Raw genomic sequence first — 27,996 nt, 5'->3', positions numbered from 1 at the left:
TGATAACAACACTGACTTGTTCCCCACTCTGGGCGGGGCACTAATCTGCCTAGAAAAGCGGTATATGCGCGTAGTTGTTATCATGCAGGGACTTTGCTTTAGAGAGGCAGTAACTGGCGTCTCTTTTTACCTCTTAGTTACTGGCTCTCTGTGGAGAGCTTGACCCTGAGCTCAAGGCAACCCTCGTGAACTGCTGGCAACCCCCTGAGGAGGAGCTGCTGCTTTTCTGAGTGATGGAGACGGCTGAAGCTGGGCTTGGGCAGCAGGCAAAAGGCAGCCAGAGCGAGCGAGGACACTGCCCAGAAACAGGGCCCACTTCTCCCGGAGCCCACGCAGTTCAAAGTACCATGTAAATAATTTATTACAAGCATAACCATGACTTTGTTACAATAAAAATTAGATTACAAATGTCCTGTCTTTTTAAATTGCCTTTGGATCTGAATTTAAAACAAACTGGCTGGGTTTAAACCACTTTTGCTATCATTAGAGCCGCCGGAAATGAATCCGTTTATGTCTACCGAGGCACACCTTTACAACAGGTGTGTGGTTACTCTGACCTTCACCACGTCGGGGGAAACCAGGACTGCCTGCTCCTTCAGAGAAACGGGTGTTGCTTCATACAACACTGCTGGGGGTCAGACACATGTGCACAGAGAGAGACACGGCAATGGAAAGCTTTCCATGATCAAGAGGAAGCAACTGCAAAGTTCACTGCGGAGAATCCATTAAAATATACACTTAAAAACTCCCCCGCTAGCTGAATTGGCTCTCCCTGCCCTCCCGCTGCTGATCAGGTGGGCTCTTGCTGTGCCTGGAGCTCTGATTTGACTGGCTGGCTGTCAGCAGCCTCCGGGGCATCCGGCAGGTCCTCTTGCTCGGGCTCAGCCGCCTTGACTTTGTCCTGAATCTGGATCAAAGGATGCACCATGGACATGTGGACGTTTAGGTTATGGGCCTTCTCAAAACGTTTCCCACACTGATCGCAAGCGAACTCCAGTTCCGTCTCAGCTTTGTGTTTTGTCATGTGGTATTTGAGAGATGCTCGCTGTCGGCACTGGAAGCCACAGATTTCACACCTGGAGGGGGAAAGCACAAAGCAGACCTCAGAACAAGTGCACAGGGTGACCGCTGCCAATATCCAAGCACCAGTGTTGCCTAAGAAGGTGCACCGTTCTCCCTGCTCTTACGGTGCTGCAAAAGTCACATGTTTAGTCACCTCCCTAAATCCTCAGTGGTGCTTGGTGCTGTGCCACCAACCCAACCTGCCTGGCTGTAGAAAAGGGGCAGGTCTTGTTATAAAGGGACACCTCTGTATGCTTCCTTCTGTCCTTACACACAAGTGTAAATCCTTCTTGTTAACTCTTGCTCTTCCCCAAGCAGGCTTGATGTAGTTATTGCCGCTTTCACACAAGACTGCGCTGAGATATATCTATTTTAGCCGCCTTGGCAATGCTAGTCCCTCGTTGCCTAGTGCAGGACAGGCCACACTCCCCAAAGGAGAGAGCCCCGGACATTGTAGTGCCATGTGGCCAGGTGCTGCTCAGCCATAAGTCACTGAGCAACTTGAGCGTGATGACTGTTTGCAGGAATATCTTTTAGACTAAGTTGCCCCATTTCTTCTCGTATCATTTGCCCACATGCGCGCACACAAAAAGCCAAGGGCTGAAAAGGGTGCCTGTCATTTAGCGAAGTCCTGCACGATGCTTTTAGAAGCAAGCCAGTCTTCCTCCGGTCGTTACCTCTCTCTAGCACTTTTTTATCCCAGTCTTTTCCCAAAGAGTTCCCAGGTAGGGCTTTACAATTCCGAGGCAGCAGCATCTTCTGTCCCATTGGAGCAACGCAATCCATCCACACCCAACAAACCAAGGCCACTTACTGGAGGGGTTTCGCACCAGAGTGGCGCATCTGATGAACGGAGAGGTGCTTGCGTTGCTTAAACGTCTGGCCACATTCATCACAGATATAGTTCCGGACCTCTGCAATGGGAGGAGTAAACGGGGTTGAAAAGTCACGAGGAGAGGGGAGGAGAGAAAGGAGGCACGTGGGACCACTCCAGTGGTGGCAGAGGACAGGCAAGGCCACGGTGGGAACTCTGCCCAAGTGCCCCATGGCAGCAAGACTCGTGGGCGGATGAGCCTTCATCTGGGTCAGAACAAGTGTTGCTCTCCCAGGCAATTGCCCACCCCCCTTTTGCTGTGAGCATATAATGTACCTGTGTGGATGAGCTTTACATGGCGCTGAAGGTACCTGTCAATCATGAACACCTTGTTGCAACCTGGGTGGGGGCAGGGCCTTTCCCGGACTTCTTCATGATGCTCTTTGATGTGTTTCTAAACCCCAGAAGAGAGGAGGGGGGTTACTCAAGGCTGCCATCGCACGACCACAGCTGTGCTTGGGTTTTCCCTTGCTTTCCTGACCCTTGACTATAGCATCAATCTGTTCTCATGAACGGGAGATGCTCACCCAAACTAAGGCTAAGAGAAGTGAATAATTAAGTGACTGGCCTTCTATTATGTTAAACTTAAATTCTTACGTCATCACGCTTGCCACTTGATTATCAACTTTGTCATCACCCAAGCCCTGAAAACCAAGTCCCTCCCAATGGCTGCTGGTGCCCTGCAATGCAACGGGGAGAGGAAGGAATTGTGGGCCTACCTTCATGCCGTCCGCCCCCCGATACACAGCTGTGCAGCCCTGATAAGGACACTTGTAAATAGTTGGCAGCTCCTCCCTGGAAAAGCAGAAGAAAAGACGGCCGGTGAGCAGACAGAATTCCCTCCGGCCCTCTTGCTCGTTGGGAGCTCTGGGCACCACACCTCTCGCATTTGATCTTCTTTTTCCAGCCCGGTTTGGGTCCTGGCTTCTTCCTTATTTTTGGCTCTTCTGCTGCCTTGGCTTCTTTGCTCTCCGCTCTTCGGTTGTTTGACATCCTAAAGGAGGAAGGAACGAGGAAACGAGAGCTGTTATTTCCTACCAGCTGAGGGTAGAAACGCAACCACGCTTTTGGGGGAAACAAAGTTCTTGCAGTGATCTTTTTGCAAACGGGGAGAAATGACGGTTGCTCTTTCAGGCCTTGTAGAGCTATTGTCTGTATGCTTTGCTTCAGATACTCTACTGATCGTTGCCAGCTTGGCAAGTGACAGAAACATGATCTCAAGAAATCAGAAGCCTTTCGGTCTAAGGCCTGTACGTATACTCTCCCTCCCCATCCTAGACAAGAGCCCGTCTGATGGAGAGGGCGGTCTAGAAACGTAATGTAATAAATAATAAAATAAATAAATAAGAGGGCAGAATGTACAACTTTTGCTTTTGTCTTATGCTGCTTCACCCTGATAAGCCACAAGAAGAGCCCTGCTGGACCAGACCAGCAGCCCATTTAGTCCAGCATCCCGCCCCATAGAGTGGCCAACCAGTTGCCCAGGAAGGCCAAAGCGGGCACAGAAACCAAGGCTTCCCCTGATGTACTGGTATTCAGAGGTTTCCTGCATTTGCTAAAATGTCCACTTATTCCTGCTCTCCGCTTCCTGCCATTTAATCCATAAGGGGGCCTGTCCTGTTATCCCATAACTGCTAGCCTTACTGAGGAGTCTGGCAAGGTGCTTTGTCAAAATCCTTTTGGAAGTCTAAGCGCATAATGTCTCCCAGATCACCCTCGTCCACATACTTAGTAACCTTCTCAAAGAACTCCCAAGCGGTTGGTGACGCAGGGCTTCCTGTCAGAGAATTTTGGGGTCTCTCCTCTATACAATTCAAACTCATTGATCAGGACTGCTCAAAATCTGTGAGAAAATACTTCTTTACGCCCCATGTTCTGTATTTTCTGTTCCTGCAGTAATTGTCATGACATTCTACTATGGTGGCCGTGAAAAGGGCACAGCGAGTTACTTTCACTATATGTTTAAAGTTAAAACTTTGTTTATATTCCGAGATACTCAGTTCCAGCCTTGAGGATTCTTTCCTAGTTATGTTTTGAAATTAATGGCGACAATCAGAAATGTTATCCTAACTATGTTCTTTTGTTGACTGTAACCTGTCAAACTCCAGTGTCCAGAAGATCATGTACTTTGACTTGATTGTTTACAGAACTGTATCTTATAAACTGTATGCAATCTTTTCTATGATGGAAAGGTGTAAAATGCAGGTGACTTTGCTTCTCTGTATGCATTCAGATACCAAACCCTGATTGCATTAAGGCTTATTGCAAATAAACCTTTCCCCGCCATGATTCCCAAGTTTATGCCTTGAGTTGTTTTCTCAGACTAGTAGCGAAGTGGGGAAATCTACAATTGGCTAAGTGTTTTGGTTTAAAATTCCCCATCACTTCCCTTGGCAGAAGCCATGCTGCTCTTCCCTCAGCAGGCCTTGTTCCTCAATGTGCTTAAGAATTCTGTCTTTAACAACTGTTTCCATTAATTTACCTGGAACAGATGTCAGGCTAATTGGCCTGTAATTTCTTGGATCCCCCTTGGATCCCTTTTCAAAAACTCATGTGATATTGGCCATCTCCCAGTCCTCCATTATGGAGGCCAATTTTAGCAACAAGTTATATATACTGGCTAGAAGGTCAACTATTTCACACCTGAGTTCCTTAAAAACCCTCAGGTGTATGCCATCTAGACCTGGAGTTAGTTTTCAGTTTGCCTAGTAGTCCTAGAACTTCATCTCTTGTTACCCCAATTTGAACTAATTCTTCAAACACCCTTCCCAAAAATGGTGGCTCTGGCATGTGTGTGTGCCCCACATTTTCTGCCATGAAAAGACACAAAGAATTTGTTCCATTTCTCCACTGTTCCCCAATCCCTTTGTTCCTTTGTTATGCAAAGGCCCAACTATCTCCCTAGCCAGTTTCTTACTCCTAACATGTTTGTAGGAATGTTTAGTCTTAATATTTTTAGCAATCTGCTTGTCAAATTCTCTTTTACTGCTTTCCTTATTTTCAACGTGCATTAGTCTTGCCAGAACCTGTGCTCCTGTTTACCTCGATCAGGGAAACCTTCCACTTTTTAAAAGAAGCCGTTTTGCCTTTTATGGCTTCCATGCAGGCATTCTTTTTTGCCTTTGCAGTTACATTCCTGATCTGAGGTATGTGTTTTGTCTGGGCTTCAATTAGTGTAGTTTTGAATAGTTTTATCCCAGAGGGATTTGATGATCTTAATTCACCCCTTTAACTTCCTTCTGACCAATTCCATCATTTTAGCAAAGTTTTCTCTTTTGAAATCAAAGTGATTGTTTGGACTTTGGGGGCAATACTGAACTTAATAGTATTCTGGTCCCTGTTCCCTGTCGGTGCAACGACGTCTACATCTCCAGCCTGCTCAGAACCAAGTGCAGAGCCCCTACGTCTTTGGGTCTGTGACCAACCTGTTCCAATGCGTAGTGGTTTATGATACATAGAAACCTCGTTTCTACAGCACTGCTTGAACGGATACTCCTGAGAATCTACCAAGGAGAAGAAAATAAAGAAAAACTCTTACTTTTTTTCTGGATAAGGCTCAAAAGAATCATCCGAAGACCGTGTTCTCTTGTCATTCTCATCGTCGCTTGAGGAGTCCCTGAGAAGGTAAACAGACCCCCCCCCCTTTTACTAAAGCAGGAGGGGACTGAAGCTTCATGTAAGCATTAACACTGATAGCAGGGGAATGCCTCAATGGCCACGGGAAGGCCGAGCGCTGGCACTGAAGGTGTCCTTCCTTGCACTTTAGGAAACAAGAAATGCTGAAAGAGGTCAGCTCTGCCACGAAACTGCCCAGCAAAGGGACCCATTAACTAGGCAGCTGAAGGGTTCCTAGGAATTTGGTTGTCAAAGAAATGGAAGCAGCATTCGAAATGTTTTAAAAACGGACTTCTGGCCCTCCTCAACATTGATTTAAGCTTTTAAAACTGAACCTCAGAAGGGGATCTTGTGAATTCTTCTGGGAAGGGTGAGGGTTTCTCCAAAGCTCTCCATTTATATGTGCCTAATTAATATCCCATGATTCCCATTTTGGAACAGCTGTCATTTCTGTGGAGGGCTGCATGGATCGGTGTACGTTCACAACATGGCCTAAGATGCATCTGACGTGTGACCTCCAAATGCATCTATTAATCTCAAGAGCTTTGCAAAATTTTAAATTTGGGCTTCCCAGGTGTGCAAATCTTGGCTTTTGAATCTGTTATGAACAAAGATCCCTGCAGAGAAGGACGAAGTGAGGAAGAGCTGCTATCCCAGGAAGGGGCAGCTTTGCCTTTGAAGACAGGGCAGGAGCTGATCTGGCCAGAGCTTATGGACTTGCACATCTCCAGCTGTTTGCTCCGTAAGAGCAGCTGCTCGGCTCTGGCCTCTTTTACTCGGGGACAGGCTAAAGCAATGAAGCTGTTCTTCAGGCTGTTCAGGTTCTTCATCTCTCAAGAGGCCTGGCCTGGAGAAACCCCATCTACGTACCCACTCATTTCTAGGGCAATTGAATGGCTACGTGTTGCTGAGTCGGCCCTGGGACCACTCGCTCGCCAGCCCAAGCAGGTAAGAATTCAGTCCAGACGTATAGATTTCTAATCTGTACATCCATACCAAGGAGCCACCTTCAGGCAGGGCATGCTCTAACCTAGAACACATTTCCAGTATCGGTCTTGGGGCTGGAGTCTGACGCCAGGGAAGATTCCTTTTTCCTCCCCACTCCGCAACTACAACCGGCGTCTGACCATCTACACGGATGAGGGAAGCCCTTGCAAGGCCAGAGTGTGTGACCTCTGGTCAGCCCAGCCGCTGACAGCTGAAAAGCAGGATGCAAATAAGTATTTGCGCCATCAACCCATCTGGTGAGTAGGCTGGACTCTAGCCAGATGCCGCTTGATCCGCCGGAAGCCAAAGCAACCCCGGGAAGCTTTCTGCAGCATTTACGGGGGTGGGGGACAAGGTAGCAGCTCTTGCTTTTAAAGCCCCAGGCCCAATTTCGCTTGGAAATGCCGTTTCAGAAATAAGCTTCCAAAGCAAGACAAAGAGCAATGCAAAACCACCATCGAGCTGTTTGTAAAGCTGTAAGAAGTCAATGACTATCAATCAAATTTGCCTCTCCGCTCTTCCATCCCAACGTCAGTTAAGGTGGGGGGGGGTGGTATCAGAGACACAGGGTCTTTTCTGTCATGGCACCTGGGCTGCAGAACTCCCTCCTCACACCTATTTGCCAAACTACATGAACACCAGACTTCGTTGACCATCCAGAGCCAGTTTAGAGTCGTGGTTAAGAGCGGCAGGACTCCGATCTGGGTTTGATTCCCCCCTCCTCCGCTTGAAGCCGGCTGGGTGACCTTGAGTCGATCACAGCTTCTAGGAGCTCTCTCAGCCCCACCCACCTCACAGGGTGATTGTCATGAGGATAATAATAACATTTGTAAACCGCTCTGAGTGGGCATTAAGTTGTCCTGAAGGGCGGTATATAAATCGAATGTTATTATTACTGCTTCTCTTGGTTGCTGCTGAGTCTACCGACTGTCCATCCTGCTACAACTACTCTTTGAATGCTACCATTTGGCCCGGGACTGAAACTGATTTAGCAAAGTTTATTTTGCTATGGCTCCTGGGAGCCTCTGTGCGGATAGTGCAGGCGATACACATTTCAAAGCAAACAGGTGAGGAATGAGATCCTCCAGCAATCATTTTCATGCTTGCAAAGATGACGTTCCAAACCCACTCTTCTCTCACCCCTCAGAAAGGTCACTGAACTCGTCTTTTACCCGCTCATCCGACGCTGCAGGTGGAACCAGCTTCTCACACAGCTGTCCTAGGGAAACGGAGAACACAGCGCATTACAAACAGCACAGCAGTTCTTACTGGACGCAGACTGTGGCTTATTTGGTGACGCCCTTGCTGTGTTACGAGAAACTGATGGGTGGCCAGACGTGTTTGTTTGGTGGAGGGACTATGAAGCGAAGAAGGTGAAAATGGAAAACATCAGGAATGCAGGAGATACACACGATGCATCCACCGGGGCTTTGTCTTCAGCGATGCAGAAGAGCCTACTCCAAAGGCGCTGTGACAGGCACCCCCCCCTTTCTGTGGGGCATGGTGGGGTGGGGTGGGTATGTAAAGAGCAGAAGGTACAGACTGTACGGCACGTAACTAAGGCACCGGATTCCACCACTTCCACCCCCAGCCTGCAACCAAGCAAGGCATTCCAAGGAAATCTCTTACCGGGACTACCGTTGAGCGGGCACGCTGGCCGTGGAAGACCTGTCTCCTGCAAAGCAGCTCCGGCAGCATCTTGCAAGGAAGGCATATCCTGACTCTCAGCCAACTGCTTTTCGGTGCTGAATGCGGGCAAATCAGTCCCTGAGTTCGCAGGTTCCTGGCTGGCTCCTGTCCTAGCTGGGCTCTGTTGGGGTTCTGGTGCGGCGGCAGCCCCCACCCCGTTGCCAGTGGCAAGCTGTACTGTGCTCTTGGGCAAGTCCCACTTCACAGACAAGGCAGTATCCACCAGCAAGCTGCTACAGTCTGAATCCGTACTCATGACGTAATCGTGGCCCTCCCCGCAGCCCCACACGGCTCGGATGATCCCGCAGTACTCCGAGGAGAGCACGCTCTGGAGGCTCGGCAAAATCTGGCAGCTCTCAGCATGATTGTGAGTCCACATCACCAAGTTGTGGAGGCACTGGGGGCTGGACGTGATCAGGTCTGCTGTCCACGCCGATGGGGAGAGAGGGGGAGAGAGAAGTGCCGTTAAAGGGGCCGTTCCGCCCCCTCGCCCCTGCACCTGGGACAGTTGCTCCTTTTAGAAATTTAGTTTCTAGCCACGCCCTTTGTCCAGAGAACACAATATAAAGCACGCTTAAAATTCATCAATACAATTTAAACAAGGTGGAGTCTTTGCTTGGCACACAGAAGGTTCCAGGTTCGATCCCCAGCGCCTCCAGTTCAAAGGATCAGGCATAGATCCAGCTGAATTCGCCACGTTCGTCTGTAGTTACAAAACAGTAAAGAGTCCAGTAGCACCTTTAAGACTTTATTATACCATACGCTTTTGAGTGCCACAGCTCTCTTTGTTGGAGGCATCTGACGAAGAGAGCTGTGGTTCTCAAAAGCTTATGCTACAATAAAGTTGGTCAGTCTTAAAAGTGCTACTGGACTCTTTACTATTAAGGATCAGCCAGGAGGTGATGACATAGAAGACCCCCTGCCCGAGACCCTGGAGAACTGCAGCCAGTCAGAATAGATGGCACTGGCCTTGTTGAACCAAGAGGGGGTCTGAATCAAGAGGAGAGCCGCTTTGTGTTAAAACCTTTAAAGCCCTTAGCGGACTGGGACCAGCATATCTGCAGGACTGCCTCTCACCGTATGTGCCCTGGAGGGTGCTCCCATCAGCTGATAAAAAACAGCTGGTGTTCCCTGGCCCAGGGAGGCTCGCCTGGCTTCGGCCAGAGCCAGGGCCTTTTGGGGCTTAGCACCAGCCCGGTGGAACTCTCTGTCTACTGAGACCTGGGCCCAGCAAGATCTATTATCCTTTCGCTAGGCTTGTAAGACAGAGATGTTCCTCCAGGCATATGGCTGAGGCTGGGCTATGCGTCTCCTGTTGCGGGGAGGCAGTGCAATTCCCATCCTCATTTTGTTTTTTCCATCGGCTAGAGCATTGCTGCTCCTCCATCTCCCACCCCACAGAATGTTTGGTTCGGGTTAGAAATATGGGCCACCATCTAGAGCTGTTTTATTACTTGTTTGTTATGGTTTTAGTGCAAATTTTAAATCCGCTCAGAGCCCATTCATGGGGAGAGTGGATTATAAATTTAATAAATCAATCAAATCACTCAATCACATTGTCAGAAAAAATATTGCACAGTTACATGACACCTACACTTAATGTTTATTTAGGTCCAGTCCTGGAGTGCTACTAAATGTGGGTTTTTCTCATACAAAGCCAAACACAAGTAAATCCCAGCTCAGCCAGTGTTTAATGTGGAGTGAAATGAGTGGTGCCCGTGGGTTCTCTGTCATGCTAGAAGGAGCCCGCGACTGCTAAATGGCTTACCCACAGAAGGAGGTCCTTCAGCAGTGAGCGGAGATGAGCAGACGTTGTTCCTGCAAAGAAGCAAAATCAGATGCAGGCCCCAGCAGCACAAAACTCTTTCTAGAAGTGGCAGTTTCACCAACTCAGTGTCAAAGGAAATTAGCATGGCTGGTTTCAGCTGGGAAGCCCTGAGGCTCACAAATTGAACACACCCACCCCTACACGCCATGGAAAGGCAGCTGTGGCAAAGCAAGGGCCTGAAAGAAAGGAGGGAAACCCACCTTGCTCGCTGCTGCACAGAGGCCTGACCCACCCCAAGCACTGACCCACAGCTCCTAGTTAGGAGGGCAGAGAAGGCCTTCGACTTACTTTCCTCCTGCCTTGATGTGGCCGGTCGGTGAGACGTTCACCTTCTGAATGAACGCTTTGAGGATGCTGCGACACTTGTAGAACTGGGCATGGCACTTCTTGCAAACAAACTGGGGCAGGCTGGGCTCCTGCCGTACCGCCACCCCCACCAGGCGCTGGAAATCTGTAAAGAAGACTTGGTCCAAGCGCCGCTGCTTCTCGGAGCTCTCGCTCATCACAGGCACCTTCCCAAAAGCGTTCCGCAGGCTCCGCGATGAAAACTTCCCATGGCAGAGCCGGCAGTAGCCCGTGCTCAGAGCCCGGCCGATTCCTGCACGGAGGGGAGTGAAGAAAGGTGGTCAGTCTGGGGTAAATGTATGAACAGCCTCAGGGAGGCTACTCCTGTTACGGACACAGGAGCAGCCTCGGGAATGATGGATATAGATTTGAAGAAAAGGATTTTATATATTACTTTTATATATCACTTATATGCCTTGCACTTTTTTCCTACGCTCAGGAGCCAATGTAGTACTTGTAATGCAACCTGTAAGAATATGACACTTGAAACAAGAAGATCAAGAGAAGTATGCTGAAACTCTGCAAGAACTGAGAACTAATAGTATACTGCTTGTAGAGCTGCACTTATGAAGTATTATGCATATGTTATATTATTCTATAAGATTCCCAAAGGAACCAGTTCCAGAGAGCCTTTTGTAGAAAACTGATTTGATGCAGCAAGCTGGGTTTGGCCACCTGTAGCCGTATCTTCCTTAAGGCTGAGAAGAAACTGGGGGAAAGGGCACAGATGGAAAAAACATCCCTTCTTACCAACAGACTTCAGTTATCAGAGGGTATCAAGGTTGCCAGATTGAGACTCATTGGTGCTATTGAAAGTATTATGCCCAGAAGAAAGAAGGTGAGAGGTTAGAAGGTGTCCTTCTAAATTGAGGGCAAGATAAGGGGGTTGTAGGATTTGGAATTCTCCCAAGTAGAAGAGCCAACCCAGAATTGCATCTTCAAATCAGAACTAACCCTAGATACTTTACGAGCCAATAACAGATATTCGAATATTGTAATATTGTTATGCTTATCTGAAAGTATTAATTGCTCTACGCTTCTATTGTAAGGGGTTGAGCTTTTACACACAAGGAGACCGTCTACTTCTGTGTAAGAAAAAGGGCTCATCCACTGGGTAAATAAAAACCATCTGTTTTGCTTCAATTCAAGAAGGACTCCTGGATTTTATTTTAATTTTTATTGTGGTTGGTCAGAAAAGGGAGAACGGACCACAAAGGTGCAAAATTTTGCACTAACAGGAATTCTGGGTGCACAGGAGTGTGAGGGCGCGGCGGAAGAGCCTGGGTTACAAAACAGTCCTTGGCAGATTGACAATCCAGCCTGTCTTTTGGGAGGGGTTAGAAAACTTGTCCTTGGCGCCTGTTCTGTGTTGGAAAGCCTCACAGGTAGAGTTCAATGCCCTCAAATTGACAACTTCTAAGAGGGAAGTTGCTAGCCCTCCTGGCTCCACCCATCAGCTCACGGGGGCATTGCTTCACAAAGTCTCTGAGTGGGGCCCACCAAAGCCTGCAGCCTGCTTTACGCCCAGCGGCTGTCTGCGTAAACGTTTAAGTTGCAGAACCTGTCCAGGGTGCAGATTTGGAAGACGTGGGACCAGAGAGCCTGTGCTGCAGGATGGCAGGTTTTTCTCATCCCTCCTCTAGGCCCCTGCCAAGATCTCCAGCCCCAGCTGTTGATTGAGGGCAATTCGGTGGCCCCAGGGCCAGCAGGGCCTCCCCTTGAACACAGGCCCCTACCAAGCCCCCAGGAAAGCTACTTTGATCTTGACCCCAGGCTCCACTTTGGCTCTTTTCTCCAGGAGCAGAAGGGGCAGGCTGGGCTTTGAACTACAAGGGGAAAAGAAGCCCAGTCCTTGGAAAGCAAGCGCGACTCTTCGCTTTGGGAGCGGGCTTCGCAACTCCACGCAGCGCCCCGCCAGAGCCGCCGCCGGCAGCAGCGGCATTTCCTGGTTTGCAAGGGCCAGGACTGCCCCCCCCGCCGCCCGTTGACGTCAGCAGGCTTGGCTGCTCTGCCAGCCAATTGGAGCGCTGCTTCCCCAGAGGCCGCCCCAGTTCTTCCCGGGTGGTGCCGCTGGAGCCCGCAGCTGTTTTCTTGCCTCCGCGAATTCGGATGGCGCGCCTGGGCGGTCAAAGCAGCCGCGGGCAGGGGGGCGCCACCCAACCCGGGCCTTAGGAAACACTCCGGCCGCCGCAGGCTCCCGTGCCAGCAGCTAAGAGCAGCCTGGGAGGGAAGAGTCGCCCCGGCGTCATGCCGCTGCAGGACGCGCGGCCCGAGGCGGACTCCTCCGGGCTCCTCTTCCTCCAGCCCCAACACAAGGCCGCCTCCCCCCGGGGCTCCGCAGGGCGCCCTGCTTGCCCGGCAAAGATCAGTTCTAGCTGAAACAAACGGGACGGATCCGGGCCGCCTTTGTGCGCGCCGCGCATCCGTGGTGGCAGCGCGGCTGGCTTGAGCGCTTTGTGCTTCGGGCTCCGCGGGAAGGCCACAGGCCCGGTAGCCCCAGGCTCGGTCCCGCGCGCTTCCGACAGACGCGCGTGGCGCCCGGGAGGGGCCAGGCTGTGCAGGCGCTCGAGGGGCCGCAGGGAAGGGAGGCGATCCCGGTGGCGGCGCAGCCCTCCGCCGTGCGCGGCTCCTGAGGCACCGGGCGCGCCCCGGGGCTCCTCTGCAGTGGGCTGCCTCTCGGCGCCTGGAGCAGGGGGGCCCGGGGGGACCGACTATTGCCGCGCCAGGCCGGGCCCAACAGGCGCACCGAGGGCCAGCACGGGCAGGCGCGTTCCAGGGGCGCGCAGAAGCCCCGCGACGCACTCGCGGCTTGCGCAAGGCAGCCCGGCCTTCTGGCCTGCTTGGCTGACTGCGCGCGGCGGCTGCGCGCCGAGGTGTGGAGCGCGGGAGGGTGGCCGGGCGCTGCGAGCCGCGTCTCCGGGGCAGGCGCCCGCGGTTCCGCGCGCGGCCCGGGCCGAGGGGCGCCCTCTGCACATGCTCCGCACGGCAGCGGGCCCGGGGCGCCTGGAAGGGGGCGCGGCGACCCAGCCGCAGGCGGCCCCGGTCGGCGGAGCTCTCGGCGCGGCTCACCTCCCGCCTCCTGGCCCGGCGAGGCCCATCGCTCCGGCGGCGGCGGCTGTGGCTGCGTCGGCGGCTGCGGCGCGCTCCTCTCGGGCTGGCGGGCGGCGGGGCGTCCGCGGCGGGCCCGGGAGGCGGCCTCTGCCTGCGCCGGCTCCGGACCCGCTCTGGCCGCCGCGGCGGAGGGCAGGAACCGGCCGCGCCGATCCCGCTTCATCGCCGCCCCGCGCCCGCACCGGCCCCGCGCGCCTGGCTGCCTCTCCCGGCCCCGCGCGCCCCGCCTCGCCTCGGCCAGGCTCGGCTCAGCCACGCAGCGCCCCTGGCGGATGGAGGAGCCCGCCCGGCCCCCGCGCCGCGCCAGCCAGCCAGCCGGACAGGCGCCCGGGCGGGGGTGCAGCGCGGGCGGGAGGCGGCGCCGAGGCAGCCCTTGCAGCCGCCTGGCGCCTGACAGGCCGCCGCCGCCGCCAGTTTCTGGTCCCAGACCGTTCCGCCGGCCCGCGGCCTCGACGCGCGTTGGGCACCGGGGACCGAAGGGCGAGCGAGTGCCGGCTGGCCCGGCGGGCTCGGTAGTCCGCGGGGCGCTCTCGGCAAGTCCTGGACGCGCCGTCGGCTCCCTTGGCGGCTGCGGGGGGCTCCCCCTCTGGAGGCCCGCTGGGCCAGGCTGGAAGGAGCTGGAGGGCGGGCAGAAGAGCAGCGCGTGGGTCTCGAAGGCGCCGCGGGGCTCCAACCCCGCGGCGACGCAGCCAGGCAGGTGGGCGCACCCCGAGAGCGGAGAGGCGCGCCGGGGCCGCTGTACGGGGCTCAATGCCGGCCGGGGGCGACAGAGACCCTGGCGCTAAGGCCGGTCCCCCTCGCCCCGTTTGGTTCCCTGCCCTGCGCCCGTCTCCCCAGTGCCTGTGCGGGCCGCTTTCCTAAGGGCACCAACAGCGGGGGGGGGGGCACGCCTGCTCTTGCCTTGCCTTGAAGCCGCTTCCTAGGCAGCTCCTGGGCCCGTGGAAACAAATGGGCGGGAGCGGGGCCAACGTTTAAGATCGCGGCTGGCGCAGCAAACACAACAGAGAATCTCCCGGCGCCTTCAAGAGGATCTACTTCCCCTTCATCGGAGGCCTGACAGGGAAAATTCCAGGAGCAGTGGGAGGGGTGCCTTCGGCACCCAGTTACGGCTGCTGATCCTCTTTGAGGCAGGGAGTTCCTTTGTCTTTGGGGTACAGCAGAAAGTAAGAGGGGGAGCCCTGCTGCAGCTCAAAAGCTAGGAGAGGCCAACTGGCAACACCCCAAGGCCCCCTAGAGACAGCCCGTGGGCACCCGCTGCCCTTTGCCTGCATCTCCCAGGAGAGGCACACCCGTGACACCCCTGACCTCTCGCCAAGATCAGGCCTGACTGCCCCTGCAGTGAAGGTTGTTGGTGGTTCTGCTGCTCCTTCCGTCTGCACAGTTTGTCCTGCTCTGCTAGAAAAACCAAGGAGGCGCTTTCTGGTTTCAAGCACACGTGTCTCGTCACCTTCCACAGCACTAAGCAGCGGCAGGCAGTGTGCTGGGTGTTTTATTTTTATTTATTTACATTGTTTATCATCTGCCTTTCTCACTAAGAGCTGAGGCAGATTTCAAAGACATTTCAGTAAACAATAGGGTACATTCATGCACATTTCTAGATTTAACACCACCAGAAACAGAGCATAACCAATTCTAAGACTGACATATTAAACACCTACCCAGCGGAACCATACATACAGCAACAGACAGTACACAATAGGGACCACAGATGTTATTCATTGCTTTGATTATGATCCTACTGCGTGGTTCTATGTTGTTTAATGTTCTATGTTGTTTAAATCTTGGCAAATTTGCATGTAGAGACCCTATTACATTGTTTATGGAAATGTCCTTGAAACTGTGCTAACTCTCACTGTTACCTGCCTAGTCTCCCTGAGAAAGATGCACTTTAAGTAACATAAATAGTCTATAGTTCCTATCTCTTTACTGATGCATCTCGTTGAGACCACTTCATGACCGAGGAAAAGCATTTTATTTGTTGATTTGATTTTTATACCGCTTCTCTTCCATTAAAAGCTCAAAGCAGTTTCCCTCAATAAACAAATCACACCAATTAAAACCAATACAAAACACAATATATATCAAATAAAATCGCAGCAAAGCCTACAACATAATACAAACACCTAGAAAACACTCTAATCTCAGCCCAGACTATAAAACCCTTCAGGTCAACATAAATGTACAACATAAAAGGCAAGTACAACACTCCGCAAATCAAGGATGCCTCCTCCGTTAAGCTTGAAATCTCAAGAAAGTACAGCCGGATCAGGGCCAGTCTCCTGTTTCACCCTGGTAAGGTCCGAGCCTGCAGAGGGTAGACTACCCCTGAACGCGGAGGCTCAGACGATGTCTTCGCGCAATCCCGGCGCAGAACTCCCAACCTTCCGGGAGGGCTGGCCAATCCCCACCCACCCTTCCCGAGCGCCGCTGCCCAATGAGAAAGCGGCCTGGCAGGAGGCCCGCCCCCTCTGGCGTCGGTCGCCCTCGCCCCGTCGTTGTAACACTTCCGGCCGCCCCTGTCCCTGCAGTCCGGGCAGTCCCTGCGCAGGAGCGAAGGGTTCCGGTCCAGTCATGGCCGCCTCGGCTGCAGCGGGCGGGGAGGCGGCGGCGAGACCCCTGCAGGGAGCGATGAAGCTGGCAAAGGGCGCGCTGGAGCTGGACGCCGGGGACCGGCCCCGGGTGAGGCTGGAGGGCGAGCACCGGGAAGAGGAGGGGGCGCTGCACGGGTCTGAGTCGTGGGAATGCATCTCGCGTGTCAGCTGTTGCGCTGCCAGGGAGGGGGCGGCGGGCTGAGCGCTCCAAAAGTCCCTGCTGCGTATGCGGGAGCGGTTTTTTGCTTTGGCTCCGGGGCTCCGTGGCCTGGGGCTGGCGGGCCGGACGTCCCTGTCACTGCGCAATCGGAGTCTGCCCTCTGCCCGGGGCGCAGGAGCGGTGGTGAGCGGCCTGGGACGGGGGATCCTGCGCAGCCCCACCTCTGCCCCCCGCCCCGTCCTTTGCAAGCTGCTGGGCGCCACCGAGCAAGCCCTCCGCCCAGCCGCCGGGCCGTGTCGGTCCCTCCTGAGCCCAGCCGGATCAGCCCCAGGGGCCAGCCAGATGCCCTCGGGAAGACCCCCTGCATGGAGGTTGCCGCCCTTCCGGCCCCGGAAGCCAGCCCCCCCCCCCCGCTTTGAAGCTGCAGAGGCCGTTTCGCCCGCTGGCTCCTCGCCAGGGATCGAGCCAGCTTTCTTTCGCTTCCCCTTTCGTCTGGCCCCCACCCAGTTAGGGATCTCTTCCCCTGTTGCCCAAGCCTCCTTCCCCATTTATCCCACCACGCTTTAGGGCTCCTTAGAGCCAGTCCCTCACATCTCCCTCTTCTGCTTGGTTTGCTCTGGGTTAACCGTTAGCCGTATGGGAGGAACCCTGTTTGGGTTAAATCTTTTTCATTGGCCATTCAGCTTATAGTAAGGTAGCTACACACTAGGATTGTGCACACGTGACTGTTTTTATTGGATTGCTTAATATAAATTTCCTGAATTTCCAGTCTTCTCAGGTGTGTTTGGTTTCAGGCAAAAAAACCAAACAAAACACTGTTTATTTTTGGCTTTGAGCAGGTTCAGCCAAGGGCACAAGCAGCAATGTTTTAGGGGTGCTGGTGAAACAGCCCGTTGTCTGAGCGGTATCCCCCAGTGCCCTTGGTACTGCTGGCTTGTGCCCTGTGGGTTATGTCATGCTGCCCCTCAAGCTGGCAGAACATTGGCAGGATGAGCCAAATGGCAATAATGGAGCCTGTGAGACTGGATCTCTCTCTCTCTTGCTCGCTCTTTGGCTGCAGGAGGCCTACGTGGAGTACCTGAAGAGCATCAGTTACATTTCCCAGGCTCTGCTGGAAGAGGCAACCACTGCAGAAGGTACTGCATGGGGGGGTCCCATCTTTTGCGTGGAGTGGGGAGGAGTATTAGGAAGAAAACCACCCTGGAAAGTGGTTGAGTTGCTCAAGTCAGCCCTCTGCTGGTTCAACGGCCACCACTGCGGTGAGCTCAGCAGGTGGGCCACTCCTCTCAGCCCCAGCTGTATTGTGAGGATAATGTTGACACTTTGTTCAATGCTCTGAGTGGGACACTAAGTTATCTAGAAGAGTGGTATATGTGCACACTGTTATTTTGCTGTTGTTGGAGAACCAAAGTCGCAGTGTACCTGTTTCAGCTCTGTTCGGCTGTAGCAGTTGGGCAGGCTGAGTATTCTCCCCCCCTCCCTCATCAACAGCCCTCTTTACCTTGATAGCAAGGCTGGTTCAGACCTTGGTTCAAACCTGGTTCTCCACATTAGAGTCCTACCATTACACCAAACTGGCTCTCTATGAGAACCATGTGGGGTAGGCCAAGGATTTCCCATCCCCATCTTGTTAGGGGCGGGCATTGCTTCCACTAGCGAGCTGACTAAAGTGTTGCCTCTTCCTTGCCTTCCCTCTCCTGTGACAGATGGAGGCGACATGGTGATGGCTGACACACCCAAGATGCTGAAGGTGGCAGAGCAGTGCCTGGAGAGAGCCAAGAGCACCATTGCCAAACTGGGTGAGAGCTCCTCGAAGACCAACGCTCGGGGGAAGTGTGTGAGCCAAAGCGGAGTGCCGTTGCCTGCCACACACATGCTGTAGTATCCCAGTTGGCAGCTTCCTTATACCAGGCATCTAAGTTGGTTTAGGTTTTACTTATCTTTGCAAGAAGAAGTCTTGTGCCTGAGTTGTGCAGATCCAAGGCTTGAGTCTATTCCCTGCCTGCCCACCCCCTGCACCCTGCCCAGGTCACTGATCTCACTGCCTAAACCCAGGGAGAGGCAGGCCGATATTGGGGCTGTGTGGAGGCTGGTATAGGGCTGGTCTTTGAAGGCAGTGGCCGAAGGGCTCCAGGGCTGCTTGATTGGCTCAACGTTTTGGTTTTCTCTTTGGTTCCAGGAAGAGTGAAGGCAAAGCAGTCCACAGAGAGGAGTTCAGGCCCTGCTACCGTCTGCCGGCACCGCAGGGTGTTATCGGATGAAGGGGCAAAACTGTCCCCTTTCCTGCCCCCTGAGATGTTCCAGAAGCTGCAGACTACTGAAGTGCGAAGTACAAAAAAGTGAGCGTGGCAGGGAGGGGTGGCGTGTCTCTGAACTGGGCAGGGCATCTTCTTGGGTGTCCTGGTGGAAGCCCAGCCCTTCAGGAACTTCTCATGCCTATGCAGGGAGCTCACCCCGCTGGAGGAGGCATCGCTGCAGAACCAGAAGCTGAAAGCCGCCTATGAGGCCCGACTGGCACGGCTGAACCCCAGCCAGGCCATGCAAAAGACCTCTCTGGCAAGTGGCGCCCCTGGGTGGCGGGGAGGGGGCAGGGCTTTGGGGGCAGGGCAGGGCAGGGCAACGGCCCTCACCAGGATCTGGGTGTTTTCAGGCTCTGAATCCTTCAGTGCCCACGCTGGGAAATGCAAGGTTGGGGAGGGAAGTGGCCCTGGTGGGGGGCTAAGCTGTGTATAGGCATGCACCTCTTTGCTCTGTGGGCTGGGAAGTGGTGGGCTTTTTCCTCCCCTGTGCTGCCCGGTGGGAGGCTTTCGGAGCCCTTTTTCTTCACCCCCCCTCCCCTGCAAGCCCCTGTAACCCCAGTCAAATGAGCTGTTGCCTTGGGGCTCCCCTCTGCTCCACAGACCCTGTCCCTTCAGCGCCAGATGATGGAGAACTTGGTGATTGCCAAAGCCCGGGAAGAGACAGTATCCTTGTCTGCCTTCGAGTTGCTGGCGCCTGACCCCACTCTAAGCTCCAAGAGTTGTCTTGCTGGCGTGATGTTCCCCTTTAGTGCGGTGGTGGGGACAAACTTCTGGCTTCGTGTCTGCCTGTTCCTGGGCCCTTTTAGCCTCCCCCATTGCAGGGTTGCGGGAGTCTGTGAGGCTACAGCCTCTCCTGGACTTTGCTGTACTGAGATTTTTGAAAGGCAAAAAGAATGTGGACTAACTGGAAAGTGCTTGGAGGCAAGTCGCTGGTAAGGGGGGCAGGCAAAGGGTCTGGGCTGTTGTAGCTGAGGCACAGGAGAGGCCTGGCGGTAAAAAGTTCCAGGCCGTTGCTACGAGAGTCTCTTCTGCAGCAGCGCAGCCTCTGACTGCCAGCCAGGAAGCCTTGAGCAGAACAGGAGTGGAAGTTCTGCCTTGAAAAGCAGGTCAACGTGGCAAGAAGCTGCCAGGCAGGTGAAGCCGGGCTCTCCTCCTTTGGACTCGGGGCAGCCTGGCATCTGCCAGGGGGTGCTCAAGAAAGGGGTGTTCCTGCAAAGCTAGGAGGTGCTGGGGAGGGCTCCCCCAGCCAGGAGATCTCTTTTCCAGCGCTGATGTTCCTCAACCTGCTTCCTTTTTGGTTTATAGGACTCGGCCCCCTTTCTCCCCATAGCATCGCCCCTCAAGGGCTGCCCCTTCTGCTCAGTCACTCCCTTCAGAATCCTTTCTAACTTGTCTGGCTGGCTGCGGTGCCAGGGACCAGTGGGTGGGTTGGAGACTGGGCAGGATTCTTCCCCTCCCCCCACCAGCTGCCTGGGTGTCTCCTTGGCTGTAAGTCATGATGCCCACAGGTCAGGTGTTGAGAGCACCAACCTTGTGACGGGTGCTTGGAGTGGAGGGGGTGTTGCCTGTGAAACCTTAACTGCCTCCTGCCCCAGCTCCAGAGGAAGATGGAAGAGCGCCGGCTGAGGCTGCAGGAAGCTGCCAACAGGCAAGTGAGCCGTGCCAAGGCTCGTCTTCTACGTGTGGACAGGAGGGGAGCTTGGCTTTTCCACCTGCATTCTGCACCTCCCTTGACTCTGGTCTCTCTCTCTCTCTGGGCGCTTCATCCTTCAGGAGATTTTCCAGCAATGCAGTGCTGACCCCAGAAGAGCAGGAGCAACGGGCAATCTATGCGGCTGTTCTGGAGTACGAGCAAGACCACGTACGTGTAGGATTGCTCCAAATACAGGTTGTACAGGAGCGCTTTCAGTGGTAGTTGTGGCTGTGGGAATTGGGCAGAGACTGAACCCCTTCGCTGGGGCCATGCTGAGCCTCTTCCTAAGGATCCAGGATGACAGAAATGGACTGAGTCAGGCTGCCCCCCTCCACAAGTCAGGTGGACTGTTGACCGCACGGAAATTGCGCCCCCTGAGCCAGACTGAGCCCAGTTCTCTGCCCCGTCTGCAGTGACCGGAAAAAGGTCGGTCTTGACACTCACCTCTGGCCTGAGATTCTTGGCAGTGCTGCAGACCGAATTAGGCTCTCTGCTGTGGGGCCTGGTAACCCTTGCTGGCTAGCCTTGCCAGGGTGCCCCAAGGTGAGAGGAAAGTGGGCTGCTTTCCACAATGCAGTTCCTCCGTTATTGTGGCCCCTGAAAGGCTTGCGGGATTCCCCAAAGGAATGAAAGGGGTCGAGAGTGTTCTTGGTGGGGCTGGGCAATGGCCTGCACCCTGCCCTGAAACGAGCGGGGGTGACTGTTCTCTGCTCTTCCTTGTGCAGGAGTGGCCGAGGATCTGGAAGGGCCAGTTGAAGAAGAGCCCTGGTGACCTGTCGCTGGTGCCCAGACTCATTGCCCATCTTCTCAGGTAGGGGGCCAGGGACTCACCTGCATCCTCTCAGCAGGTGAGTTAAGCTGTTCTGGACTTGGCAGCATCGTAGCAAAGCCCTGAGGTGCTGGAGGGTCGAGATCTAGAGAGGCCGGGCTGGGAGTTGGGCCTGCCAGGCAGGCAGTGGGTGCCTCCCCACAGCCCCATCCCTCCTCCCCGTTGGTTGCTGGGGGTACTGAGAGCTGAGAGACTCTTTGCCCCGGGAGAGGCTTCAGGGAAGTTCAGAGCTAAGCAGCCACCGAAAGCTTTATTAGTTTTTTTTTTTTAATCTAGGATGGCTTTTCAGATCCAGGTTTTAAACTATGGCAATCACAAGGCCTAGAAGCTCGCTTTGCACACCTTCCCAGTTGAAGTAGTGGTTGGAAAATGAATCTCCCTTTTTTCTGTGGGATCACAGGAGACAGAGTAGGATACAGACCCAGTAGCCCCTTAGAGACCAGGAAGAGTGAGAGCGCGCTTTGTATTGCTGCTGGCGACCCCTGCCCTGACACCTCCCTTCTCTCCAGCTTTGCCGATCACCCCATCTGCCAGCTGCTGAAGAAACTGCAGTGCTCCGTCTACAGCCGCATCTACCCGCTAGTGAGCCAGAGTGCGGCCGACCGGAGGGTTCCTGGAAAGGTCACCCGTGGGCTGTCCCTCTCCTCCTCGCTGGATGCCGAGGCGTTTATGGCGCCGGCCCCCGAGGGCCCGCGGCTGCGGTCTTCCCAGAGCTTGCACTCCATGTTCTCCGTCCAGGAAAACAACAAACGGAACCTGCGGCACAGCCTCTCCAGCACGCCGCTCATCGAGGACCAGAGCCTGAGACAGCCCTGCCAGGCTCAGGGCCGCCCCCAGGAAGAGCCTGCATCCCCCCTGGCTGAGCGGGAGAGCTCTTTCGAAGACCTGGAGCAGTTCTTGGCTGCTTCTGAGGCGTGGCCTTTGGGCTCCTTGCGAGACGCCCAGCCAGCACTCGGGCAGAAGGCGTCCCAGCAAGAGCACCTGAAGGCAGCGGTGAAGGACATTCACAACGCCATTGGTGAGGACTGAATTTGGCAGGGGGGGCTGGTGGGGTGGGTCAGGCTTGGAGGCCTGGGGGACAAGGGTGGGCAGTGGTATGCCTCTCTTGGAAAGCGGGGGAGGGGGGACTGATGCAGGGTACATGGGTTGGAATTCAGGATCCTGGTAGATAAGGCCATACCTTTCATCACCACCACCACCACCACCACCATCGCAACAACAACAACATTTGATTTATACACCGCTCTTCAGGACAACTAAACACCCACATAGAGTGGTTTACAAGGTGTTTTGGTATTATCCTCACAACAATCACCCTATGAGGTGGGTAGAGAACTGAGAGAGCTGTGACTAGCCCAAGGTCACCCAGCTGGCTGCAAGCGGAGGAGTGGGGAATCAAACCCGGCTCTCCAGATTAGAATCCTGCCGCTCTTAACCACGACTCCAAACTGGCTCTCTTTCCTGCCCTGCCTCCCCTGCCTTTAAGACACAACAGTACCTCTGCCCTGAGCATCCTCGTCTGGGGAGGCATTTTCGAGGCATCCCTTCTGGCCAGGCTGTCCCCAAAGCACCGGGATCATGTGGCTGCCCCCCCTCTTGCTCCCCAACTCTTCCAGTTCCACACTCTGGACACACGAGGGTGGCTTTGCCTCTTTGGTGCCCACCCTCTGTGCCTTGCCCTTGAGGCCTGCAAATGGACCAGCAGCCCCGGGTCCTTGACCCATATAGAGGCCGCCTTAGACTGCCCAATTCAGGTCTCTCTGCTCTTCCCCCCCCCCCCCGGCCTCCCAGTCCCTGCACAGTCTTGTTGCTTTGGTGCCTCCTCTGTGGCACCTGCAGCTCAAGAGGGCTGCGCAGTATAGTGGTTAAGTGGCTGGACTGCGACTCAGCACTTGGCTGGTTCGACTCCCACTCCTGCCACGAGCTCTGTAGGTGGCCGTGGGTCAACCCCTCCTCTCAGCCCCAGCTGGATTGTGAGGATAATGATAACACAGGCTCTGTTTACTGCTCTGCGTAGGACACTATCTAGAAGAACGATATAGAAGCGCTGTTGTTATTAAGATGGGAGGGCAGGAGAAGGCCACTGGGGTCCAGGCCAGGCTTCCTCCTTCCAGGACCACGGCTCATGCTGACTAGGCCTGGAGTCTCCTTGCAGCCTGCTCTGCCTGACTGCCCTCTCTCCCCAGATAGACTGCTCTCCCTCACTCTCCTGGCCTTTGAGGGCCTCAACACAGCAGCTTCCAAGGACCAGTGTGTGGCGCGCCTTGAAGAAGCTTTCTTCGCTCCCCTCTGGACCCCCTTGCTGGCTGTGTACAGGTAAGGCACTGCCAACGTGAGCCACCTGGCAGGGATCCTGGTTGCACAATGGGCGGTTTCACCTGGCGTCTGCTTGCCTGGCTAAGCAGCTGGCATTTCCACAGTTTCTGGCGGGGGGCGGGGGGGAAGAGCAGTTTGGAGTGAGCCAGATGCTGTTTGCTGAAAGTTAAAAGGGAAATGTATTTCCTCTGGTGGAGGGGAAAGTTTTACCTGCACGATGCATTGGCTGGGCCAGCGTTTTGCTCTCAGTGGGATTGTCCGGCAGAGTTGTCGGGTCCCCTGCCTTCAGGTGCCTTCTTTTTTTGTCCCTTGGCCGGTTCAGGAATGTCTACAAGACCCGGGAGGTGGCCCTGGCCAGGAGCATGGAGCTCTACAGGAACATGACCCCCTCCGAAATGGGCATCTCTTCCAAGCTGCTCCCCCAGCGGAATCTGCCCAGGGGGATCGGCTCCTACCCTTACTGTGCCGCCGTGCAGGAGCTGATGTTGATTCCCCTGGGCACCTGTCCTCAGAAAAAGCTGGACTGCATCGGTGAGGGCTTTCCCCTCGGCGGGGCCTGCCTGCTTTAAGGTGGGGCTGTGTCCCCAAGCCAGACTGTGGCTGGGAGGTGGGGAGGGCAGCCACAGATGCTGCAGAGCTGAGAAGGGCTTGTAGGAGGGCGGCCAACGTACACAGGGCCCAAGTCCGCCAGTGTGTTTGGGGAGGAGAGTTTCCTGCACTGGCCTGAGCTTCTCTGTGTTCCGAGTACAGGCAGCAAGATGGTTCTGCTCCCCGAGTATTAGAGGCTGAATCTCCCTCCAGAGAGGTGCACCCCTAGTTTGAGAGTAGTGTACTGTGGGTGGAGAATCTAGGCCCGGAGTTGCACAAAACATTTTAGCAAGATGCTTAAAAATTTCCATGCAGCAGAAGGGTCTGTTGTCCACTGATGGCTGTCTTTGGCCAGCACGAGTCAGCTGCGCCCGCCACCCCTCCCCCGACCCTGTCTCCCCAGTTGCAGGTGCTCCCTGCATGGCCATAAGCTGCAGCCTGCCTTCTCTCCAGGGAGTCAGAATTTTTTAACTTCAGCTGCATGGTGAAAGTTTTTGCGATTCTTTCCAAAAGCTACGCAGCCCATGTGGGCCTTGGCAGGCTCCCCTTTCCTCAGCCTCTGTTAGTACAGTCTTCACTTCACAGGTTGCAGATTAGCTCTCTCCATGCAACAGTGTGCCATGCAGATGACACGTGGGCGTAGTTCTGCTCCACTTCCCATCCCTGTGGAGTGGCGGGAACTGCGTGGATTGGGTCATTGGTTCTGGGAGCCAAACCTTTTTGCTGGGAGCAGAGCAGAGCCGTTCCTTCGACTTGCAAAGCGTTGCCCACTCCCATCACGTCTTGCCTTTTCCGCTTCGCAGTGCGGACCTTGCGTGTTATCTGTGAATGTGCAGAGGAGTACTGGGGGGGCCGAGATGGCAGGCCCCAACCGGCATCGGCAGCCATGTGAGTAGCCTGGGAGAAACGGCTTCTCCGGGAGAGGGTGGGGGTGCTGTCTGTTGCTTTATGAAGCATGGAAGAAGAAAGGGGTTGGATTTTCAGCAGGAGCCCCTGAATCCTGCCCTCTGCCTGGCAAGCACACGCCTGGCGAGAAGCTTGGCCTTGATGGGCCCCTTCCGACCAGGGGGACCCCCTGCTGTGCCAGCCCAGGGCGCAGGTGCTGCTTGCTGGGGCTGAGTCTGAGCCTTCCCCTGGAGGAGCTTGGGGCTTGTCTCAGAGACCTAGGCAGGAGCAGCAGAAGGGCAGAGCAGAGCAGAGAGGCGCTTGGGCGGGGAGCGGAGGCAAGGCCGTCAAAGGAGTTAAGCCAGTGAGGTCCAGGGGGCTTAAGGCTTGGGCAGAGTGCAACGGCGAGGCCGGCAGTGCCCGAAATCTTCTGGAAGCCTGTCTGGGAAGCCTGGCTCCTGAGAGACTCTGCTGGTTTGCATCCCAGGGCTTGGCCACCAGGCAGCTGCTACCTCTTGCCTCCCTCCAGAGTGCCCAGGGCTCAGTGGCTGTAGGGAAGGGTCCTTGGCGTCCAGTAATAAGAGTAGGGGGCAGCCCGAAGAAAGCTTGGCCTTGGAACACTTGGCTAGGCCGAGTGCTCCTGTAGAGGGTCTTTGCTGTCCCTTGCCATTTGCGCCCCTTCCCTTCCTTGCCCCATTCTCCTGCCCTGAGGCTGGCTTTCCCCTGCCCAGGTCCCTCTTAGCCACCTTCCTGCATGCAAAGCAAGAGCTCTCCTGTTGCCTGGAGGGATGCCGGCTGCCAGGTCAGGAAAGCGGCTTCGCCCTGATCTGGCCGGAGTCTCTGTCTGGTCCACCAATGACCCAGTTCTGCACATGGCTCATGTTCGGCAGAGGATCTATGTATTTAGAAGTGAGCACAGCCTTAGGGGAGGCCCTCTTTGCTCCTCCCTTCCAAACTAGACCACCCCACGCCTCTGGGGCAGGTGGAAGTGGGGCACTCGAGCCAAGAGCTGGCGTGACTGTTGGGGCTAGCAAGTCAGAGTGGACTTTCCCCTTCTCCCTGCAGAGGAGCTGACGACCTCCTTCCCATCCTGTCCTTCGTGGTGCTGAAGAGCAACCTGCCCCAGCTGGTGTCGGAGTGTGCTGCCCTGGAGGAGTTCATCCACGAAGGGTAGGCGTTGGGTGGCAGGCAGGGGGCTCTGGCAGCATTCTCTGCTGGCTTGGGCTGCCCTCTTCCTTGAGGACGGAGCCCCAGGCTGTCCTTCTGGAAAGGAAGAGGCCTCGTTACGTAGCCTTTCTGCTTGGAACCCGGAAGCAGGGTGGGCCCACGGCATCCAGTGGCGGGCTGGGAAGTTGCAGCCTCCTTCCCTCCCTCTCGGCTGCTGCCCCCCTTTGCCTTCAGTGCCTTCAACAGCCAGCCTTGGGGCATGTTCTCTGCCTTCCAGGTAGGGCCAAGGAGAGGCTTTGGTCTCATTGTCTTTAGACAAGATGTCAGTCTTGTCTAAAAGGCCGAGCATCCTCTGGCAGGTGCATCCCCCCCACCCGTCTCCCCCCCCCCTTGCAGCACTGACGGCTGTCTCTCTTGCTCCCTTGGCAGGTACCTAATCGGCGAGGAGGGCTACTGTTTGACTTCCCTCCAGAGCGCCCTCTCCTATGTGGAGACCCTGCATGGGCCGGCCTTGGCCCTTGGCAAGTAGCCACGCCCCCGTTGTTGCCTCTTCCTTGCCTGGGACCCCTTCTGCCTCTCTGCTTGCCCCACCCCATGTGAGTCACAAGGGCTGCTGGCAGCCCAAAAGGGCTTCCTGATTTGGCCTTGCCCCCTCCCCTCCCCCGCCCAGTGCAGTATTTGGGGGAGGGGGTCCTGCAGATTTTGTGTAGATGAGAATCCCAGGGGATGTGCCTCCCTGGGGGACGGGGGACACAGGGGTGTGGCCCTCTGCTGGCTTCAGGGGCCGCTTCACCGGGACCTGGAACTGCTGCTGAGTCAGGGCATGTTGTTGCTGCTGCAACAGTGAGTGGAAAGGGAGGGGGCATGCTGCCCCCCCCTTTTACTTGACTAAGGAGAAAATCTGCAGTGTATACCCCCTACCCAAAGCCTACCCACCACACTTGCCCCCATATCTACACTCCACTCGCCCCATTTTCACTCTCTCGTATACAGCAGGAGTAATCAAGGGCTTCGGGGGGGGGAGGCAGCTGGCCCCCCCTCTCCTGCTGCCGCCTGCTTGATCCCGATGTGGCTGTTCTGCCACTCAGAATTGCCCCTGAGAATTGTAGAGCTACACAGGCGGGCGTTGGCCCAGAAGGCAACACTTTTATTTATTATGTATTTATTTACCTAGTTTGTACTGCACTTTTCTCCCCTCTCCATTTTACCTTCACAACTACCCTGTGAGGTAGATCAGGCTGTGTGTGTGGGGCTGGCCCGCCAAGCTTCCCTGGCACCATGGGGACTTGAACCTGGGTCTCCCAGATCCGACTCAGACAACCCAAACCCTCCACCACACCGGCTCTTCCGTGGATTTTCCTGGCCCCGACGGGGGGTATGTGCACAAGACAAGAAATGCGCAGACACTTACAGGAGGAAAGATGTGCTTCTCCCTGCTGTTCATTTGCCTTCTCTGGAACTGTGGAGGGGTCCAGTTTTAGATGCTGCTTTGTGAAAAACTACTGAAGATGGTGGCTGGACTGGGACCTAGACCTAAGGGCAGAGGGAATCTTGGGAGGATTTGCACTGTATCCTGAAAAGCAGAGGAGAGAGAGGACCTCGTGCCCACGGGATGCCGCCTCTGGAAGGGGGCTGGGGCTGCTGTGCACGCCGCTGTGCTCCATTTTACAGGAATGCCACCTGAGCCTTGGGCCAGGCCCTGCGCTGCCTGCCTGGGCCAGAGCGGGCAAGCAACTGGCTCCCTGTGCCCAGATGCAGCAGAGCTGAGAGCTGGGAAGGGGGGGTCTGCTGCCGGCCCGTTCTGGGAAGCGGTGGAGGGCTGGTGCCTGATGCGTGTTCAGCCGTGCTCCTCAGCATTCCCTGCCTGACCCCGCTGGAGCCTGCATATGGGGTTCTTCTCCTTCTTCAGCTTTGCTCTTGAGGCCATTCTGTAATAAAGGCATTGTCTGCTCCAGA

The 27,996-nt window shown here is 55.1% G+C and overlaps 3 protein-coding genes across 5 annotated transcripts in view; 2 read left to right on the top strand and 1 right to left on the bottom strand.

The window, feature by feature from the left end:
* Positions 1-391, top strand: part of FANCA (FA complementation group A) — a 33,668-nt gene extending 33,277 nt beyond the window's left edge. For all 3 annotated transcript variants that reach the window (XM_055000360.1, XM_055000359.1, XM_055000361.1), the window contains one exon: positions 138-391. In XM_055000360.1, coding sequence (XP_054856335.1) covers positions 138-230 — 93 coding nt within the window. In that variant the 3' untranslated portion in view covers positions 231-391. The remainder of the gene's footprint in view (positions 1-137) is intronic.
* On the bottom strand, positions 353-16,084 carry ZNF276 (zinc finger protein 276). The gene is made up of 12 exons (XM_055000279.1): positions 15,893-16,084; positions 13,470-14,247; positions 10,344-10,653; positions 9,996-10,045; positions 8,168-8,650; positions 7,679-7,757; positions 5,475-5,552; positions 2,817-2,930; positions 2,656-2,731; positions 2,213-2,330; positions 1,877-1,976; positions 353-1,076 (listed from the first exon to the last, which is right to left on the bottom strand). Exons 1-12 carry the CDS (start codon positions 16,082-16,084, stop codon positions 791-793), a joined length of 2,664 nt encoding a protein of 887 aa, XP_054856254.1. The 3' UTR covers positions 353-790.
* Positions 16,069-27,973, top strand: VPS9D1 (VPS9 domain containing 1). Its single transcript, XM_055000173.1, has 15 exons — positions 16,069-16,190; positions 17,323-17,398; positions 17,969-18,061; positions 18,442-18,601; positions 18,707-18,818; positions 19,163-19,225; positions 20,158-20,210; positions 20,336-20,423; positions 20,981-21,066; positions 21,594-22,102; positions 23,271-23,400; positions 23,723-23,931; positions 24,792-24,876; positions 25,939-26,043; positions 26,470-27,973. Exons 1-15 carry the CDS (start codon positions 16,083-16,085, stop codon positions 26,567-26,569), a joined length of 1,977 nt encoding a protein of 658 aa, XP_054856148.1. The 5' UTR covers positions 16,069-16,082; the 3' UTR covers positions 26,570-27,973.
* Positions 27,974-27,996: the final 23 nt, after the last annotated feature.

Source organism: Eublepharis macularius, chromosome 16, assembly GCF_028583425.1.
Source record: "Eublepharis macularius isolate TG4126 chromosome 16, MPM_Emac_v1.0, whole genome shotgun sequence".
Taxonomy (NCBI): Eukaryota; Metazoa; Chordata; class Lepidosauria; order Squamata; family Eublepharidae; genus Eublepharis; species Eublepharis macularius.
Note: the sequence above shows the minus strand (reverse complement) of the source record. Positions and strands in the feature narration are given on the sequence as shown.

Bases quoted from the DNA above. Each gene is read 5' to 3' on its own strand.
- ZNF276 (XM_055000279.1), bottom strand. From the start codon at position 16,084: ATGACTGGACCGGAACCCTTCGCTCCTGCGCAGGGACTGCCCGGACTG. The intron at 10,654-13,469 runs GTGAGCCGCGCC...CCCTCCGTGCAG, and splicing joins GCCGGGCCAGGAGGCGGGAG to GAATCGGCCGGGCTCTGAGC. The intron at 2,931-5,474 runs GTAAGAGTTTTT...TTCCTCCTTTAG, and splicing joins GAGCCTTATCCAGAAAAAAA to GATGTCAAACAACCGAAGAG.
- VPS9D1 (XM_055000173.1), top strand. From the start codon at position 16,083: ATGGCCGCCTCGGCTGCAGCGGGCGGGGAGGCGGCGGCGAGACCCCTG. The intron at 20,211-20,335 runs GCAAGTGAGCCG...TTCATCCTTCAG, and splicing joins CTGCAGGAAGCTGCCAACAG to GAGATTTTCCAGCAATGCAG. The intron at 24,877-25,938 runs GTGAGTAGCCTG...TTCTCCCTGCAG, and splicing joins CAACCGGCATCGGCAGCCAT to AGGAGCTGACGACCTCCTTC.